General features: G+C 48.7%; 1 protein-coding gene across 1 annotated transcript in view; it reads left to right on the top strand.

Moving 5' to 3' along the window:
* Nucleotides 1-17,130, top strand: part of RASSF3 (Ras association domain family member 3) — an 88,247-nt gene extending 71,117 nt beyond the window's left edge. The window contains exons 2-5 of the mRNA XM_004700480.2: nt 5,353-5,460; nt 8,921-9,158; nt 12,165-12,274; nt 14,486-17,130. Of these exons, the coding sequence (XP_004700537.1) occupies nt 5,353-5,460; nt 8,921-9,158; nt 12,165-12,274; nt 14,486-14,635 (606 nt within the window). The 3' untranslated portion in view covers nt 14,636-17,130. The remainder of the gene's footprint in view (nt 1-5,352; nt 5,461-8,920; nt 9,159-12,164; nt 12,275-14,485) is intronic.
* Nucleotides 17,131-20,284: the final 3,154 nt, after the last annotated feature.

The following is a 20,284-nucleotide window of genomic DNA, read 5'->3' as shown; positions in this document are numbered from 1 at the left end:
CAGTCCCCACCAGGGTTTCAGCAATTCCTCTTTGTTACATTACCCTTGATCATGCCCTACCAGGCCTCCTACACCCACCTCACCACCAATTTGGATCACTTGTTCCCTTGTCCCTGGGTTACCACACAGTTTTTATAACCAAGCTCTTCTGGCTTTTCCACCCTCTGCACCTGTTGTCTCTGCTTTTCCCCTTCAACCGAAGTATCACACCTTCCTTCTGCATTCCCTTTTCTTCCAGGTCATACAACCAAGCCCCCAAAGGCCATGGTTCCCTTGTCATGGACAGCAGTGGTTCATGGATAGAAGTCTTGTCTTCCATGTGTGGAGATCTGATTCCCGGTGGTACATCCCCCAAACAGCCACCACCTGCCTGTCATTGGAGGCTTGTGCATTGTTAAGGGTGCCTAACAGGTTTCAGTGCAGTCTCCAGACTGAGATAAGCTAGGAAGAAAACCGTGGCAACCCACTTCGGAAATCAGTCATGAAAATTCCGTGGAGTGCACCAGTCTGATCTGGAACCAATCATGGGGTTAGGGCAGAACCCGGCAGCATTTTGTTTACTTGTGCACAGGTTCACCAAGAGTTGGGGGTGCTCAACAACTTCTCACCACCCTGGTTTCCATTTTTGCCCAGTGTATTTGGAGAAAGGCAAGGAGGATTCTCGGAAACTCACTGGGACATTTCCACCCTGTCCAGTAGGGTTGCTATGAGTTGGCATGGACTCCAGGGCTGGGAGTTTGGTCTTGGTGCTCACGCATACTCAACCTGTGTTAGACAGTAAGCACTAGGAAGGTGGGGTGACAGCTGCCTTGCTCGATCTTGAATCCCATGCTTTGGAAAGCACCTGCCTGGCATGCTGCAGGAGCTCAGCAGGAATTGTTCATTGTTGAATGAACAGACCGTGGCCCCTGGCCTGGTGTGGGATGACTAATTAATTGACTAAAAATTACAGGATCACAGCCCTTAGGGTTTCAGTGCCTCTCCGGAAGGTCCTTCTTTATTTGCTCTCTTACTAAGGAGATGTTCAGCTCAGAAAGAGGCCTTTGTAGAGCCTGGGGTTCACCGCTTTTCTGTTCCGGCTCCCTCAGCTTCCTTGGGTTTCAGCCCCAGATGGAAGGAAGCATCGCTGTTAGGTAACCTGCCATAGTTACTTAAGAGGGATCCAGGGAAAGCTGTCTTGATTTGCCTCTGAGTCTCTGGAACTGCTGTGTCTGTCCTACTGCTTAGAGGGATGGAAGAATAGTGTGTCTGGTAGGTGGCTAGACTCCTGGTGACATTTAGTACAACAGAAAGGGATGTTGCCTGGTCCTGTGTGATCCTGCCCACCCGTCTCACCCAGGGGCTCCTTAGCCTTCGTTGGTTGGCTGTTTCTCTCCTAGTGATGTGTCCAAAGCAAGCAAACTGGGCAGCCTTCTCTTGTGATCTCTCAGGTGCTCACTAGCTAGTTTTGGCAAGTCAACCTCCAGGCTTTTCTTACTTCTCAACAGTGAAAGCAGCCTCGGGCCTTTTGTAGCCAGATCCTCTTAGACAGGAAGCACTGACACAGTGGACTAACAGCATTGGGTTGCTAATGGCAAGGTCGGTGGTTCAAAACCACCAGCTGCTCCTTGGGAGTAAGACGAGGTTGTCTGCTCCCAGGAGGACTTCAGTCTCAGAAGCTCTAAGGAGCAGCTGTGCACTGTCCTTAGGGTTACTCTGAGTTGGAAAAGACTGGGTGATGGTGGGTGTGGGTTTTAGTGCAGTCTCACCATTTGCCAGGAAGCCGGGAAGGTTCGTAAGCCACAGGGCACGGGGTGAGTGGTGAGACTCACGGAACAGAGCCTGAGTCTTACTAGGGGTATTTCAAGCATGCTTTGGCCCCGCTACCTTCTTCACATTGCACATCTGTGAAATCCCAAGTCTCGTGGATGTTTAGCATATAGTCTTTGGACAAATAATACTTGAACATGAAAACAGAAACTACCTCATCTTTGTCTTTCGGTGTGGCTGCTAACTGGCTAACTGTAGATTAGAAAGCAGAGCATGCAGAGGGATGTAGTGTCTATTTCAGGTTCCTTTGAAAATCGTCATTGAGGCTTCTGACAGGTTATTTTAATCCACAGCTCTTTCTTTCATGCCCCCCCCCCCAAACCAGTGACATAAAAAAGTAGATTCATCTGGGGTTTTACATTGGCAGTCCTGCCCTTGAAGTCCTGCCCCGTAGCCAGCAGACGCACTTCTTCGCTTGTGCTGACGTCCCTCCAGGATTACTTTATAAACTGACCTGACAGACTTCCCAGGACAAGACTGAAACAAAAACATTACAAAATGAAAACATTCATAATCAGTACACCCTCCTCAGAGTCTAAGATCAATATACCAGAGACAGAGGATCAAGAGCCGTTTTACACTCTGTGTGGTGCTCTTGCAAGTTCAGAAGTAGCCATTCTGTGTGTTTATACTTTCAGGCCGCAGTGGGTATGGGACCAATGCTGACTTGGATAATGACCAGCTGGGAGGATGGGGTGTGATGTGTTTGGCGAGAGGAGGAATGCTTCTGTGGTTCTCACCCTTCCTAATGCCGCGACCCTTTAATACAGTTCCTCAGATTGTGGTGTCCCCCCCAGCCATAAAATCATTTTCGTTGCACTTCATAACTGTACTTTGATACTGTTATGAATCAAGTGACCCCTATGAAAGGGTCGTTCGACCCCCAAAGGGGTCTTGACTCAGGTCGAGAACTGCTGCTTTAAAGAGTTTTACTTAGGGCTGGGAGCTGGGAACTGGGAACATACATCATCAGATTGTAATCTCGCTTCCTCACTTGCTCTTCAAGATATGCTAAAGACCCTTCTCGGAGTTTCCATTCAGATTCGAATCTTTATCTGTTTTCCAACACCCTTCCATACCCACAGCCTCTAGGCCTCATTGATTTAGTGGAAAGAACATACGGGGTCTGAATTAACATGGAGTTTGATGTTTTGAGCTAGTTAGGTTGTCCTTGGAGAAGCCACTGGGCCCCTGTAAAGCTCAGTGTTCCCACCTGCACAATGGGGGTGCTGATTAGCTCATTTTGGTGAGGGTAAGTGTGAAGGCTGGTATGGAAGTACTTAAAGGTCTCAGTTTGTGAGGGTTCGTGGGCTTAAGGGGTCAGATTGCAGTGAAGTTCCATAACTACCCCTTAACAGCTAAGTTTCTTTGTACTACTACTTAGAAATTGATCTTCTCTTTTGGAAACTTGGAGTAATAATTCCAAGTTGTCTGTGCTGTTAGGCGATTAAATGTGTGTACTTGAGTTTATCAGGATACCCCTGCTGGCAGCCCGGCCACTGCGGTCCCATGCTAGCCATAGTGGGTTACAGTCTCGGTGAGCGCTAGACAGTAAATGACCAGTGGATTCTTCACCACGATAAGAAGAGCATTTAGAGGAGGGGGGGAAATGAGGAGCTGATGCCAAGGGCTCAAGTAGAAAGCAAATATTTTGAGAATGATGAGGGCAACAAATGTACAAATGTGCTTTCCACAATTGGTGCATGTATGGATTGTGATAAGAGTTGTATGAGCCCTCCAGTAGAATTATTTTTTTTAAAAAAAGAGCATTTAGGAAATACCTCCCCAGCTCACCGCCCACACAATGCCTGGGTATGTGTGGAGGAGGGGAGGTAGAGACAATGTACCTGCATTTCCTGGCATTTTCATACGGGGATTTGGTTGGGAGCTAAATGACTCTGATACTTGTGTGTGTGGCTTGCTCTGCAGTCAGTTACAGTTCTACTCTATTACGAACTACCATACTACAGCGTTGCCAAGTCGGAATTGACTCCGTGGCGATGGGTTTAATTTGGTTTTGTACCATAATGTTTAGACCCCCGGGTGATGCAGATGGTTTGCATTTGTCTACTACCCCAACGGTTGGTCGTTTGAATCCATGCTGAGACACCGTGGAAGGAAAGGCCTAGTCGTCGTCTTCCATAAGATGGTTGTTTGTGGCTGTAGAGTCCATTCAGACTCATCATGGCCCCATGTGCTGAAAAGAACTGCTTCAGAAGGGTTTCAAAGTTGTGGCCTTAATAAAGTCTATCACGAGACTTATCTTCCGGGTGGGTTTGAACTGGCACCTTTACGGTAATAGTTGAGCTCTTAGCCATTTGGGCCACCCCTGGAATCCTTCCATAAGATTACAGCCACTGAAACCCTGTGGAATGCCGTTCTACGCCGGCCGGCACCATGGAGCTGGCCTCAATCAGAACAGACTTGACAGCTGTGGGGAAAAACAAAATGTTTTTAACCCCACTATTTGCTGATAAATATTGTAAAGCTATAAAGACTATAAAGTTAGTAGAAAGTGAAAACCTTTGGTATGTGTTTAAATATTGCTTAAAATAGAAATGGTCAGCTGAGCAGGTATTCCGTGGGAATGGTGTTTTTGTAGGAGGGAGACTTAGCCAGAGAGATTTCCAAAGTGATATTTAATGAAGCATTACATTTAGTTGCTGATAAATTTATTTGATATGTCCCTGTTTTCTCGAGAGTTTCTTGAGACGAGCAAAACCACTGAACACACACACACACACACACACACACACACACACACACGGGGCTTCACATAGTTCTTGGAAAAATGACATCGAAAGATAATGCAATGTTTGCATAAACATTTTGAAGTCCTCCCTCATCTGATAGAGACTTATTTCAAAGATTGTGGAGACCTTCAAGTCCCAAATCTATATAGGTCAGGCTTCTGACTCACATGGTTACAGGGGCTGATGGACCCCAAATTGTCAGGTCAGATGGCAGCTTTCTGACTTAATGTCCTAAGGAGCGGAGGTTCCAACTGGAGGGTGAGCAGTCAGATGGGGAATATATATATGGAGAGAGCTTTGCCAGAGCATCCATCTAGGGCGGACTTCAAAAAGCTCATGGGAAAATCCCGTTATCTTTTAGTTCCATTTTTCCACAAACTTTTTGAAACCCCCTTGGACATCTTCAAGGACCCAAGATTGGATATCAACTGTGATTAGCTTTTCCCAACAGTTAGGCTGCTCACACAAGATCACAAGGTGGAGGGTAGCCTCCTTACAGTACGTTATGGAGAAGCAGTCATCCCGCGCCTGCCAAACCACGGGGGGCCATTGCCTAGCCACGTTGACACGGAGGATTAACCATCACCCCCAGGAAGAGTATAATCCTGAATGAAACCATAATTTGTGGGTGAGCTCGGAGAACTTGAAAGAGAAGAAGTGGGGGCGTGGAGAGAGTGTTTGGAGGTGAAATGCACGGTGGTCACTCCTGTGCGGAATGTAAAAAACCTGGCTTAACTGCATTTCTTTTTCTACGATTGCTCATGTGTGGCGTGGCTTGTTTTCCTTCTAGGATGTGGAGAAGGAGAAGGAAACCCACAATTACCTCAGCAAAGAGGAAATCAAAGAGAAGGTGCAGAAGTACAACTTAGCTGTCACAGACAAACTGAAGATGACCTTGGTAAGCGCTTCCGTTACTGTTGGGTTGACTCTTGTGGAAAGACAGCTGTGAGTTGCAGGTGCCACGGCTTGTATGGTTTTAAATCTCCAAGTAACGTTTGCAGTATACAGGATGGAAAAATGCATCATTAAAATGGAATCTGTGTTTACAAATACCTTTATCTCAAACCCAGTGGCTAGGTTGGCCTCCAAAAAAGGGTAACTCTCTACAAATGGATGTAGAAGCATATTTGGGACCCCAGGGGAGTTTTAATATTGAGTGTAACCACTGCTGACTTAGCATGCATGCTTGCTTGTGTGCACACATGGGTCTATGTATCTAGAGTAACTCAGAGATTCTCATGAGATCACAGAGACATTATCTTGTCTGTGCAAAACTTGGGGGTGTTCTGGAGGGATTTTTTGCCCGTGGATTGAGATACAGCCGGGCTGGGATTTTCCTCAGCCAGGCGCCATTGTAAGCTGAAGTGTGTGATGTGCAGCTGCCCACCTGTTTCCACAACAATCCACCAGACTGTTGGAAGCACCGTGGGGAGTGAAGGTGTAGGAGGGAGAAAGAGACAGGGCTTGGGAACAATGGAACAAGAGCTGACAACAAAGATCGAGTATGCATGTCCCTCTGAACTGAGCTGCGCTTGTTCCTTGTCCGCCCACTTGGTGACCTTCCACGTGGCACCAGTCCACTCTTGGTGTGCGTTTCCAGGGGCCCCAGACCCTTGCCGCTCAGTGGGTGTTCTGTGAACTGGCAGAGTTCAGCAAAGGACAGGGTGGCCTGTTTAAAACAGGCTCAACTGAATTCCACGGCCCTCCAGGGAGGAGCCTTTCAGTATAAACCTGGTGGTGAATGCCCCTTTCCTCTCCAGAGGGGCTCCTCCTGAGGTGGGCGGGGGCCAGATAATCCTCTTCCTCCTTAGACTTCAGTGCCCCACCTGTTCCACAGTGGTAGTTCTCCTTTCTTCAGACCTATGTTTTATATCCAAGGAGAAAAATTCTACTTGCACTACCTGCCCCCCACCCCCAACATACAGAATTGAACCGGACACGTATTTCCATATTGTGTAACACAGAGAAATGTTGAAGTATTTGTACAGTACTTCCTATACGACTGGACAAATGAATTAATATTGTAAGTTGGTCTTTTGGGAAAGAAGAAAAATAAGGGGCCAGAAAACTTTTCCATGGTCTCCTGTAACGCTGTCACTTCGAGCCCAGGAGAAGTTGTTTTCACGGAGCACTGTAGTGACTCCCGCCCCACTGAATATGTGGAACGTGAGGGCAAGGGGGAGAGACAGTGACAACAGAACCACTTATTACACTTTTGGCACTCACAAAATTCTCGTTCTATCTTCAATTAGGACAAGTGCTGCTGATATCGCTGATTCACATTGTAGCTAGGGCTTGCCTTAAAAATACTGTTGTTTGCGATGCCCGAAATGTATTATTATGTATCCCATGAGATAAGGACCATGCGCGTCCACTCTGGCTCTCAGAACCCTATCAGGCAGTCGAACTGCTCCCTACAGTTTCTGAGGCTGCAACTTTTGATAGGAGCCCCAAGCCTCATCTCTCCCTGGTGCATTTGAACTGCCAACCTTGGGAGTTTGCAGCCCAGTGTGTAACCGACCCACTACGCCACCATATACAGGGGGCTGTATGAGGTCACCTCAAAAAGTATATGGGAAAATTCCATTATCTTTTCTTTTTTTAAAAAAAAAAAAATCATTTTATTAGGGGCTCTTAGAACAATCTGTACATCAATTGTATTCAGTACCTTTGTACATATGTTGCTGTCATCATTTTCAAAACATCCTTTATCTTTTCATACCATTTTTTTCACTAACGTTTTGAACCCCACTCTGTGATGCATGTTTTGCTTCTCTTTAAGTGTAAGGAAAGCTTGCAATCCAGTATGCATCTAACACAGCATCTTAATAGCCCCCCCCAACCCCCCCGGAAACGAACACAGCCTGCCTTCTTACTGCCTGTCCGCTCACTGTTTACGCAGGCATTTCAAGTCCTAATTGTGACCTGCCTTTTTTGTACAGTGAACCCTCGTTTATTGCGGTTAATCGGTTCTAGACCCTACCGTGATAAATGAAATTCCGCGAAGTAGGATTCCTTATTTGTAAATCAAATATTTTCGTAGTTAGAGCATAGAGGACATGAAAAAACACCCTTTAGTCACCATTACACTCGTATTACCCAATTTATTAAACGAAAAAGGGAAAATACAGTAAAACATTTTGGACGTTACAGTTATCATTTATTATTTATTATATTATTTATGGCATCTAGTTTACAGTATTACATATTTTACATACAGTATTATTATACATAGTTCTTACAAATACTGTAATCAATAGCCTATGAAATGACTTAAGGGATGTACTCTACAGGTGGGTTGCCGTCTTTTTCCTCTGAAGGAGCGGGTGTAGGCAGTGGGCGCTGTTACGCAATAACCGCGATAGAGTGAAGCCGCGGAAGTCAAAGCGCGAAGTGGTGAGGGTTCACTGTATAATGGCCAGGCATTAGCTGAGGATGAGGAGTCCCCAAGCCTCACTGGGTGCTGTGGTTTAGCTGATGTGGGCTCCAACGGGCTGGACCTTCGCAACAGGGCCTGGCCTTTCAAGGCAGCCACAAGGCGAGGGCGAGGGGGAGGCGCCTTGGGTCAGCACAGCTGCCCTGCAGAAGACCCTGCCTCAGGGAGTGCTTGGCAGTGGTGTGTTGCTCTCTGTCTGAGGTCATTCCTGGGGAAGAGTTTCCCCTTCCTAATTTGTGTTGATACCAACACCCTGTTATGGATTGAATTGTGCCCCCCACCTCCTAATATGTGTTCAAACCCTAACCCTGTGCTACCCCACTGGGGAGTCAGGTTCTCTTTGTTATGTTAATGAATCCATATCAATGTCGGGCTGTCTGAAACCTAGAAGGGGCCCTGGTGGTGAAGTGGTTAGGCTCCTAGCCACAAGCTCCAGTCCAAAAGCACCAGCTGATCCTCAGGACAAAGACAAGGCGTGCGACTCCCAGTTACAGTCTCGGAAACCCATAGCGGGCAGATCTACCCTGTCCTATAGAGTCACTGTGAGCCCAGCTGCCCAGCTGGCAGGGAGTTTGGTTTAGAGTCTTAAACCTACCCTCCTTTGAAATATGAACAAAGCAGATTAGACCCGAGAGGAGCAAGGAAACACAACTGGGGGAGTTATATGCCACTTGGAGACCACCCAGGAACCTAGAAACACGGGCTGGAAAAACTGGGGCGCAAAGATGCTCCCCAGCTGACCGTGCATGCTTTCTGAACTCAGATGTCTAGCCTCCCGGCTGTGAGGACACAAGGCCCTGTGTATGACAGCCCCACCCATGCGAGGTGTTGGGTTGCAGCAGCACCTAGAAAAGAAGACTCCCCTCTTGCCCTGATGAGCTGCTCTCACCCCGTCTGTGTGTGCTTTTTCTTCCCGCTTCAGAATTCCAATGGGATTTACACTGGCTTCATTAAGGTTCAGATGGAGCTCTGCAGGCCTCCCCAGACTTCTCAGAGTCCTGGGAAACAGGCGCCCGGTGGCAATGGCTGCATGAACACGCTCCACATCAGCAGCACAAACACGGCCGGCGAGGTGATCGAGGCCCTGCTCAAGAAGTTCCTGGTGACGGAGAGCCCTGCCAAGTTTGCACTTTATAAGCGCTGTCACAGGGAAGATCAAGGTAGGTTTGATACAGAAGGCATCCTTCTAGGTCAGCGGTTCTCAGCCTTCCTAATGCCGCGACCCTTTCACACAGCTCGTCCTGTTGTGGTGACCCCCAACCATCACATCATTTTCGTTACTACTTCATCACTGCCATTTGCTACTGCTATGAATTGGGTGACTCCTGAGAACTGCTGCTCTAGGTCCTGGGCTGAAAATGAGAGCAGCTTTCTGCTTTTACTTCCATCCTTTGTCTTTCGCAGAAGGAGACTTGTGGGTGTGTCTGTCCATTGAGCCAGCACCCCCTCAGGGGCAGCGTCTGATGGGGCAGGCTCTGAATGCTTCCTGGCTGTCCACACTCAGATGGACAGCTGTGGGGCTGAGGGCAACAAAGGCATCTACATGTGGTGGGCACCTATGGAAGGTGTGGGGATGTGCACATGGGGGTAGTTTCGTGGGTGTGGACATAGTAGTTTTGTGTGTGTGTGTGTGTGTGAAGTTTTGATTTTAAGTCTCAGCATGGCTCACATGAATGCCTTTGTGCTTGGCATTGCCAATAGCAGGTTGCACACTGATCTGTTTCAGTACCCTGTGTGGGGGTGGGGAAACGTGAGTTCTTAAAAAATGGGAGATGCGGGTGTCCGAAGCCTGCGTGGTGGGCGTCGTGAGTGCGTGAGGAGAGGAGATGTGTGTGTTCGAAGCCCACGTCAGACTGCCTGTGTAAATGGTGCTTCTGTTTCTGAAGCCTATCTTGCATGGTGTTGCCCTGGGGCCCTTTGGGTCCTTACACCCAGAAGCACCTACAGCGGGAGAACAACATGTTCATCTGAGGTCTTTTCTGTCTGCCTGCATGGGCTACTCACATTCAGAAAGGAAAAATTCGATTACGGCATGCTGCCGACCAAGATACTGCAGGCCAGGCAAACCAAACTCCGTGCCACCGCGTCAACGCTGACTCCTAGCCGCTCAGTAGGATAGGGTAGAACTGCCCCCGAAGCCCCGGCTCTCTCCCGCAGGCCTGGCCGTTGAGCAGAAATCAAGACCAGTGGTAGGCAGCAGCGATGGGGCTGTGCTTTACGTGCCAACGTGGAGATGGTGTCTGGGTGGGAGCAGTAAGCCGGTTTAAGTTGCTTGGTTTTTCTGCCTGGAGCCTAAAGCAACTGGAGAAGAAGAGAGGCTTGCAGTTACTGAGGAATGAAACCCAGCCTGCAGATGTTGATGAAAAGCCCGCCTTGGGCTGCTGTCCGGCTCGTCCTGGAATGCACAGATGAGGAGGCCTGTGTTCCTGTCCCCAGGAGGCCATGGGCTTAGCTGTGTGGGGAAGTTTGGCCAGGAAAGCTCCGATGGGCTGGCCCTAGAGGTGTGTGTGTTTGTAGCAGGAATTGGCACCCACATGGAGAGGTGCCCCAATGGCTATTCATCTCGCCAGCTTCTCTGTCTGCCTACCTGGATGTCAGCTGCACAACCGGACAGGAATTGCATCCCAGTGAACCCCTCCCTCAGGAGCCCCAGTGGCACAAGTGGTTAAGCACTCGGCTGCAGTTCTAACCCCCCAGCCCCTGTGGGAGGAAGGCTGGTGGTCGGCTTCAGGGATGGTCACCAGCTTGGGAGCCCTGTGGGGCACACTGCCCTTTCCTCAGGGCCACCATGAGTCGGAATTGACTTGACGACAGTGGACTGGCGTCTTTCTTTTCGGCTGGCCAACCTCTGCCCGGTGTCAGCGGGGTCGGTACCCGGTTGTGTGCAGCAAGCAGGGGACACAGCTCGTCGTGAGGCCACCAGGGCTTGCGTCCCGTTGACGGAGTTTGTGTGAGGATCCGAATGGAGAGATTGGCTCCTAGAGCTCTGTTTTCAGGCTGTTCAGAGGCGCCTTTATACGGTCATTAAAGGAGCCGACATTTTAGCTTCTTGTCTTGTTTTCTGAAAGGGAGGAATAGAACTAATTAAAAGCATGTTTGGGGACAAACTGGTGGCTGTTGAGTTGACCCCGACTCATTGTGATCCCATGTATGTCTAAAGAATGGTTCCCTGGGACTTGCAGTGGCTGATTTTTTGGGGGGGGTGGGGGGGACTTGCCAGGCCTTTCTTCTTTAAAAAAAAAATCTTTTTATTGGGGGCTTTTACAGCTCTTACCACACTACACATCCATCCGTTGTCAAGCACATTTGCACATATGCTGCCATCATCATTTTCAAAACATTTTGTTTCTACTTGACCCCTTGATATCAGCTCCTCATTTTTTCCCCTCCCATCGTCACCCGCCCTCCCTCATGAACCCTTGATAATTATAAATTATTATTATTTTCATGTCTTACATCGTCCACTGTCTCCCTTCACCTACTTTTCTGTTGTTTGTTCATAGAATCCCTGGGAAGCGGTTACATTTCATTCATTGTGATCATTTCCCCCTTTAATAACCCCACCTTCCCCTTCCCCTCCTGGTATCACTACTCTCATTATTGGTCCTGAGGGGTTTCTCTTTCCCGGATTCCCATGTTTCAGGCTCTTATCCGTGCCAGGCCTTTCTTCCGAGGCCCCTCTGGACAGATTCAAACCTCTACACTTTGTTAGCAGCCAAGCATATGAACTATTTGCACTACCCAAGGACACCTGCCCATTTTAATCCATTCTTGAACATGATTTCCTTACTACTCAGGACACCGTTTATACTGGACAGGTAGAAAAGAAATAGTGTCAATTTCTTCCCACCTTGGACAGCTAGTGAACAGTTGAGACAGGATGATAAGAGGGGAGCCCTAGTAGCATAATGGTTACAAATGTGGCTGCTAATAGGAGAGGTCAACAGGAGAGGTCAATGGTTCAAAACCACCATCTGCTCTGAGAGGAAGAACAGGCCATTTGGTCCCGTAAAGATTACAGAATACCCCCTGGGACAGGTTCTCTGCCACATGAGGTCCTATGAGTTGGAGTTGGACTGGGTGTAGCTGCTCCCTACACCCTCGTCTGGTGGGGTGGGGAGGGCGTGCCTGCTTGTGGGTAATGGGCTCCTTGTTTCCTTCCTCAGTCTACGCCTGCAAGCTCTCAGACCGGGAACATCCGCTCTACCTGCGGTTGGTGGCAGGACCCAAGACAGACACTCTTAGTTTTGTTCTTCGTGAACATGAAATCGGAGAGGTGAGTGTTTGTTGATTGCCTTCAGAGCAGCTGATCCCGTTTTACAGCTGTCCTCTGGTGATGGTGCCACTGGGGGTGAGGGTGTCGGTGGGGTGCCTGGGTCTGTCTGGTGGGAGGTGGTCCTGTGGAAGATGGCTTCCTGTGTGCTTTTTAATGGTCAGAAATGATCTCAAAGTTAGTCTTATAATTCTCCTATAGCATGATGCTGGTCTGTAATTTTCAGAGTTGTGAGATAATTTACACCCCTCCCCGCCCCCACAACTTTTTTTTTTTTAACTGATCCCACCCAGAGGGCAGTCCCACCCTTCCACCTCCCAATTACTCCAGGAAAGAGGCAACACCCTCCATGTGTCTGCTCCTTGCAAAAGTTTCCAAACCAGCTGTTCTAATGGGAAATAGCGAAATTCTGTCTCCTTACTTGGAAAGACCCTCTGTGTATTCTTTGTTACCTACCCTTGCCTGGTTGGATGAGCAAGAAACTGTTTGCATGTGCATCACGTGTCAGTTTCTCTCCAGGGAGGATGGTGTTAGGCTGGTCAGTTTCCAGGAAAGGGCACTTTCGACAGAGGCTTGGAACCCAGTCCTTCTGGGCTGGCCCCCTGCTGAGCCCTTCCCTTCCCACCCCAAGACACTGGATCAGTCTTCTTTTAACCAGGTTCCCAGGTGATTCTTATAGATCCCCAGTCCGTGTTAAAATGTAGACTCTGGCTCAGTATATAAGTCAGACTCAATTTGGGAAGAGAGGTTGGGTGCTGGAAGTGTGGTATGAGGCAGCTTCCAACAGGAAAATCCCATGATCTTTCCATTCCATGTCTTCCGTGAAATTTTTGAAGCCCCTGCTTATGAGCAGCGTTTCCCGGAAGTGTCAACGGATAGGTTAGCATAGCCTTCTTGAAGTTTTACTTTCTTTGTCATTGAACTATTGGCACACACCTTTGTTCACGACCTGGTCTGGGAAGAAACCTGTCAACCTAGTTTTGAACCTTACATTGTCTTCGAAGCCCTCAAGGCTAACTGGGCACAAGTCTTCTGTGGTTGTCGGGGTGGAAGCAGAGTTGACCAAGTCTTTAATTTGAAAATGGGGCCCCAGTGGTGCCGTGGGTTACACATTGTGCTACTAACTACAAGGTTGGTGGTTCAAACCCACCAGCTGCTCCCAGGGAGAAAGCTGAGGCCGTCTGCGCCTGTGAGAAGACCACAGTTTCAGAAACCCTAAGGAGAGTTCTGCTCTGTGAGCCAGAATTGATCCAATGGCAGTGGGTGTGGGGTTTTTGGTTTATCTGAAGAACTGAACATGTGAAAAACAAAATGGGGATAACAGTTGTATGAGCCCCTAATAAAATGTTTAAAAAAAAAAAATGGGGCGGGTCTTCAGGGAGTCTGGAAGAAATCGCACAATGGTGGCTGCTTCCACTAGGGGGCAATGGAAGTGAAGTAGGTGGACTGGAAAACTTGAAGAGAAGCTAAGATTGTGTCTCTGGGTGGTGCAGTTTGCTCAACTGCTTTGGACAAGTTGAAGGCTCGCGTTCCCCCAGGGCGCTCTGGAACAAAGGCCTGGTGATCTTCCCCAGGTCGGCCATCGAAATCCCGCTGGGGCACAGTTCTGCTCTGCCATGGTGTAGTGACGGCTGACTGTAGAAGGTGAGGCTGAGGAAGAAGGTGACCTGGTGAATCCAAGTAGAAGGACGAGCTGGGGCGGCTGCTTCTAATGCTGCTGAGGTCCTCTCAGGAAAGGCATAGGTGCACTGGTGTTAGGGACAGAGGGTCTTAGGCCCCCACGAGAGCCTTTCTGGAGGAACAGTGTGCGTTGAAGGCTGATTGGTGTGCACTGAGGGGTGGGGGAGTTAAAAGGATCCAGAGAGTTAAGTAGAAGGTCAGGGAAACACAGGAAGACCCTCGACCAGGTGGATTGGCACCGTGGCCACACAGTGAGCTCAAGCGTAATGATTGCAAGGAGGCCCTAGACCCCAGCGGTGTTTTGTTCTCTTGTACCCAGGTAGCTCCACGTCAGGACAGACAAGGTGGCTCCTAACAGCCACGTATCACCGGTAATGTGCTCATCAATAACCTACTCGTTTAAACACTGCTTTTGAGGTGCTGGGCTGTGAGCGGAGGGAGGGTGAGGGCAGCCTCGCCTCCCTCTTGGCACCCCTGAGCTCTGAACCTGCCTAAGTCCCTGGCGTTTTTTCTCTCTCTTGTGTTCCTCCACAGTGGGAAGCCTTCAGCCTTCCTGAACTCCAGAATTTCCTGCGCATCTTGGACAAGGAGGAGGATGAGCAGCTTCAGAACCTGAAGAAGCGCTACACGGCCTACAAGCAGAGGCTGGAAGAGGCCCTCAGGGAGGTGTGGAAGCCCGATTAGAACGAGGGCCCACAGCCACTCAGGGACCATGGGGGCTGCTCAGAGTGGGGGGAACCTGCACAAGACAGCAGTGAGCACCCCTTCTCCAGCGGCGTGTCCCCCCTCTCCTTATCTGCAGACGTAGTTCTCACACAGCACCCCGTGCCTTCCTCGGCCTGCGTAAGGGGCTCCTGAAAGCTTGTTCTGTCCAGCACCGCTATGACATTACCTCTCGACAAGCTGTGAAGCTCCAAGAGTGGTCTGCGGGCAGCATTCTAGGGTGCTTTGTGGCATGGACTTTGGATTATTTTATTTCTCCTCTTGTAGTTATTTTAATTATGTTGATGATGTTCACGATGATGATATTAAGCTTAAGGATGTGCAAATGATTTTTTAAGCTCAACTAGGAATCTGAATGCTTGTTTTACGTTGAAACTACCTTTTTTTTACTTTTTGGTCTTTCTGTATGTCAAAGGAAACTATCCATGAGAGTGGAAAGGCACAGGAACCCAGGAACACTGTGGAGTTTGTGAAGGATACGGTAGACGTTGGACACAGAACGCAAAGAGCAAGTTTGGAAGAAGGGTAGAGGTACAGGTAGAGAAAGGGGGACAGAACGGATTTAGCTAACGATTGTGGTGTCGAGGTGTGTTTGTAAACTGCTTTTGCGACCTAAGCCCATTGTAGGATTGTTTGGGCAGACTGTAGGGAGGGAGCCGCAGAGGGCCTGTGACCAGGAGCTGACTGGAGAAGTGGAAACTTGGTCAGAGGGGGCCTTCTGCCCCCGAGTCTGTCCTCCTGGAGTGAAAGGTATAATTGGTGTCGCTTCTCGGGGCAGGTGGGGCCGTCCCCAGCCTGTTAAGCGGTCGTTTTTCCAGAGGTGGTTTTCAAGGTTAAAAAGGAGTTTGGGGGAGGAGTGGGGCAGCTGTTGTTCCCCTGACTGCCAGCCAGGTGGTTTATCTGGGAGAGGGCTCACAGCAGAGGGCTGTGTGACCGTCCGGTGGCCAGTGCGCTTTTCTCCCCTCCTCTTCTCCCCTTTCCATGAGTCTTCCTCCTCCTCCACATTCCCCCCTTCCCTCCCTCCAGTCTTCCCGTTCTTGCTCCCTTTCCTCCACTTTCATTTATAAACCGGACATCATACACCACAGGGATATTGGTTGAAAACCCAGTCCATTCCTATGTCCTTCGTTTGCAGGACTTTGAAGGAGGAGGCGGTGAGAAAGTCGTACCACACGGCAAGATTTTGCTTTCTCGTGGAAATGGTGTCTTTTCCCAGAAGTGCCCTATGCTACCAGCCAAAGAAAGGCCTGCGCAGCAGCCGCCTTCCTTCCGTCCGTCGCCGGGCGCCTCCTTTTTGGGTGACCACAGCACCGAGGACCTGAGAGCTGTGCTGTGGTTGCCGGAGGCCTGTCCGTCCGGTTGATTGTAGTTAGCTGTAGGCAATTCTTGATTACGAATTCCCAAGGAATTGTTAACACTTTGGTGACACCTAATGGATTCTTTTTGAAATTCCAAGGTGCTTCAGCGCTTTGCCTCTTAGGTGAACGGTGCCTTTTATTGCAATTCTGGGGCTCTCCCTGGGTGGCCCTGCTGACTCTTCATGGAGCGCCCATCTGTTGGAGGCAGAGTTCCTGTGCTGTCTGTAGGGCCATGCAGTTACGGAGACAATCTTACTTTCCTTTGCTTTTAAGGAAAAAGAAAAAAAAAAAAGTAGAACTAGCTATTAAAAATGTATATATATCTATGGCACATTTTGTTTAATTTTGCATGGAAGGTTTTAGCGAATCAATGAGGTTTGGGTGACGCTGTCACCCAATACTTTCATCTTTATTGTTCAGGGAATGCTTTCATGATTTTGATCCTGGTTTTAATGATTCAGACTAAGGCTTGGGTTTGAGCATCCTGCTATCCACCACCTGGTCTCTTTAATGACCCATCCCAGCTCAGCTGTAAGCTTATATTTTGTGAAGCATTTGCTTCTCAGATAAAGACACTGTTAGAAACTGTAGGGCATAGCAGATGGCTATCTGTGAATTTTTTTTTTTTTTTTTTTACTTGAAGAAGTAGCTGGTCTAAGTGGGAGGCATCCCCCTCCTCATGTGTATCACCCAGAACCTCGCTGTCACGCGCACTACAAGTGGCGACTCGGAGAATTTGCTGTGCTGAAGCTGTCCGCTCAGGTTCTTCTAAAGACTGGTAGCGCTCCCAGACCCAGTCACCGCAGCAGCAGATGCTTCAGTGTTTGAAAGCAGCAGCACGAGGGCACGAAGGCCGAGAGTGTGGGCCGGGAGTCGGGTTTACAAGTTCTGGAGTGCTATGAAACCAAGCACGCTGCTTTCAGTTTGATGGTACAGGCGATGGTGCGGGAAGGGATGGGTAAGCATTTTAAGTCGCAGAAGTAAAGTTATAATATTTATAATTTCTGAGCAGATTTATTTTTATAGGGAAGATTTTTTCCCCCCCTTCAAATTGTTTCTGGAATGTCAAATTGTTTCCATTAAAAACTGCGGTTGTTACTTGGTGCTGGTGTGTGTTTCTTTTATAACAATATTCTGATCCAAGGAGGTCATGGAAATGAGACGGAGCTGCTTTTGCAGATCCGTGGCCGGGGTGGAGGAGGGGCTGGTGCGGGGGCATGTGCCAGGTGGAGACTTCTTTGACCAGGTTTGGGGGCCGGGGGGCACATTTATTCCCCAAAGGTCATTTTTTACCACCTGCCTCATTCTCCGTGGGTTCAGCTTCAGCTGCTAGCCTCAAGGTCGATGGTTCCAACCTATCCTCTGCTCCTTGGGAGAAAGATGAGACTGCTCCCATAGAGATGTAGAATCTCAGGAACCCTATATAGAATCCCTCCCTATACGCTGGACTCAATACCAGTGAGTTTAAGTTATCTTCTTAATAACCCTAGCCGAGTGTCTACTCACATGACACCTTTCAGTTTGAGAATAGCTGTTTTAATTGTGAAGTGTGTATCACTCATTCGCACGTACATAAAGCCCGGGAATTGTGGCTCTGTCCCCTGGAGTTGACTGGGTCCTGCCACCTCACACACGGCATGTGGAGGAGGGTTTCAGGGCTGTGACTTTGGAAGTGGGTGCCCAAGCTCATCTCCGTTGGCTCCTCTGGTTGGGCTCTAATCACCAGGCTTATAGCTAGGAATAGTTCCGGCCACCCAGAGACACACGAAAACAGCTTACAGAACTCTTACAAGGAGAACCCCCTGTGGGCCCATTCCTGAGGGATCTTCTCCACCTCCACCCCACAGTTATTATTGGCCTGGGACCCCCTGCACTTCCCAACGGACAACTTTCAACATATAGTGAGTATTTTCTGGCCCGTGTACCTGACTGATTAGGGATGGGAGTATTTTGGTGTGAACCTCACCGGACTGACGGAGATCTCTTAGCCTCAGGCTGGAGCAGACATCCTCGAACTATGGCCCGTGGGCCACACGCGGCCCGCCAAGGATATTTATCTGGCTCACCGGTGTTTTTGCCCCATTTGTCTTTTTACTTCAAAATAAGATATGTGAAGTGTGCATAGGAATTTGTTCATAGCATTTTTTAAAACTATAGCCCGGCCTTCCAACTGTCCGAGGGAGAGTGAACTGGCCCCCTGTTTAAAAAGTTTGAGGACCCCTGGGCTGGAGTATTGCTGCGGCTCTTAACGCTAGACTGCCCCCTAATGGGACTTGGGAATAGAAACGACTTCCCTCATTACAAGTACAGTGAGTGCTTTTAGGTGAAAATATTAAGCTAGAGAATTATGGCTCTTTGCATTCTTTGAAATATGCAGAAAACCTAATTAGGGAATTCAGCTTTGGGTTACTGCCCAGGTTTTTATCCGGCAAAGGGAGTTGACTGCCTGTAGGAATTTTGTATTGTATTTGGGACACTGTCAGATGATGCTAAGCTTTCATTTTTTTACAAGGGGCAAGTCTGCATTCTATATAGCAAATGCAGGTACACTATTCCTTACCTACTATCTCCACATCTGACATAGAATGACAAAAGTATCCCAGTAATTTGTACTGTACCAGCATACATCTGGCAGTGACAAACTCAGGTGTGATGGGAGAGCAATACTGGCTGTGAGGGTAAAGGTGGTGTGTTACCTTGGCTGGAGCCCTGGTGATGTGTTTTGTACTTTGGGCTGCTAACGATAAGATCAGCAGTTCGAGACCAGCAACCATTGATCCGGAGAAAGAGGAGGCTTTCTGCTCCTGTCAAGAGTTAAGTCTCAGGAACCCACAGGGGCACTTGAGTTCTGTCCTGCCCTCCAGGGTCACGATGACTTGGCTTTGACTCGATGGCAGTGAGCTTGCTTTTTTGGTATTCAGTGCAGATTAATGAAGGAGCACAAGTAAACCTGTGCTTAACGTTGCTTACTAAATAATTCCCTCCTGGACACAAGGGGCTGTGAGGGGTCAGAATCAACAGCAACGCACATACAGAGTGCTAAAGCATGCAATAGAGGTTAGCAAGCGTTCTTCCCTGTGGGGGTGTAGTGTTGACATCCCCCTTTCATAGATGGGGGAACAGAACAGTGAAATTCCATTGCCTGCCCAAGGCCACTCTCCCAGGCCTCATCCTAAAAGCTCTCATCAGGTTTTTCACATCCCTCGCTAACTAAAGGCCGAGCAGATTGCCTTTGACAGGCCACCTGAAAGTGGACCTGTTTAGGTCCAGTTGGGATTTGTGGGAAATGAGAGGACCGTCTTCATGCCCCAGTGCTTTCCCGTGTTCTTTTCATGGCTGCCCATTTGTCTTTCCGTTTCCGTGATGGTACCAAGGTAGAGACACACCTGCCTCCCTGCGTACCCACTGGCTCTGCTGCGTGAGCGCCAGCACAGCGTTTGCGCCGCTTCTGCTGAGACGGGGAGCCCCAGAGTGATGCGTAAGATGACCAGCTTCATCGAGGGAGCAGGCAGAGTGACCGAGCGACCAAACTCTGGCAAAGGTTTGGCTCATTTATTTTACATTGATTTCTGTCCATCACGCCTCACCCTCTCCAAAGGGGATCGAGTGTTCAAGGCTGCCGTTTACCCCTTGTCTGGTGGGACTCCCGAAATGCTTAGAAAGAGGTAGGGCAGGCGGAGTTTGGAGAGAAAAACCCCCCACATCTTTTGTGTTAAATAATATTCATTCCACCTGTAGTTTTTTGTTTTGATTTCTCATGGTAATTCCTGATTAATTGTAAGAGGCAAGGATGGCCCTGTAGAGGGCAGACCCTTTAGTACTCTTGACTTAAAAAAAAATACTTTTATTGGGCCCTCTTACATCTCATCACAATCCATACATTCCTCCAGTGTCAAGCACATTTGCACACATGCCGCCATCATTATTTTCAAAGCATTCTCTTCCCACTTGAGCCCCTGATATCAGCTCCCCATTTCTTCCCCCTCCCTCACAAACCCTTGATAAGTTATAGATTATTTTTCTATATCTTACATCGTCCTCAGTCTCCCCTCACCCACTTTTTTGTTATTCATCCCCCTGGGAGGGGGTCTAGGTTGATCTTTGTGATGATTCCCCTTTTCTCCCCCGCCCCCAACCCCTATCCTGGTATCTCTGCTCTCCTTGTTGGCCTTGGCGGGTTTATCTATCTTGGAGTTCCTGTGTTGCAGGCTCTTATCTGTAGCAGTGTGCATGCTCTGGTCTAATCCGATTT

Source organism: Echinops telfairi, unplaced genomic scaffold (assembly GCF_000313985.2).
Source record: "Echinops telfairi isolate 266 unplaced genomic scaffold, ASM31398v2 ScPeMD7_2;HRSCAF=8, whole genome shotgun sequence".
Classification (NCBI taxonomy): Eukaryota; Metazoa; Chordata; class Mammalia; order Afrosoricida; family Tenrecidae; genus Echinops; species Echinops telfairi.
This window is presented reverse-complemented; position numbering and strand designations above follow the sequence as displayed.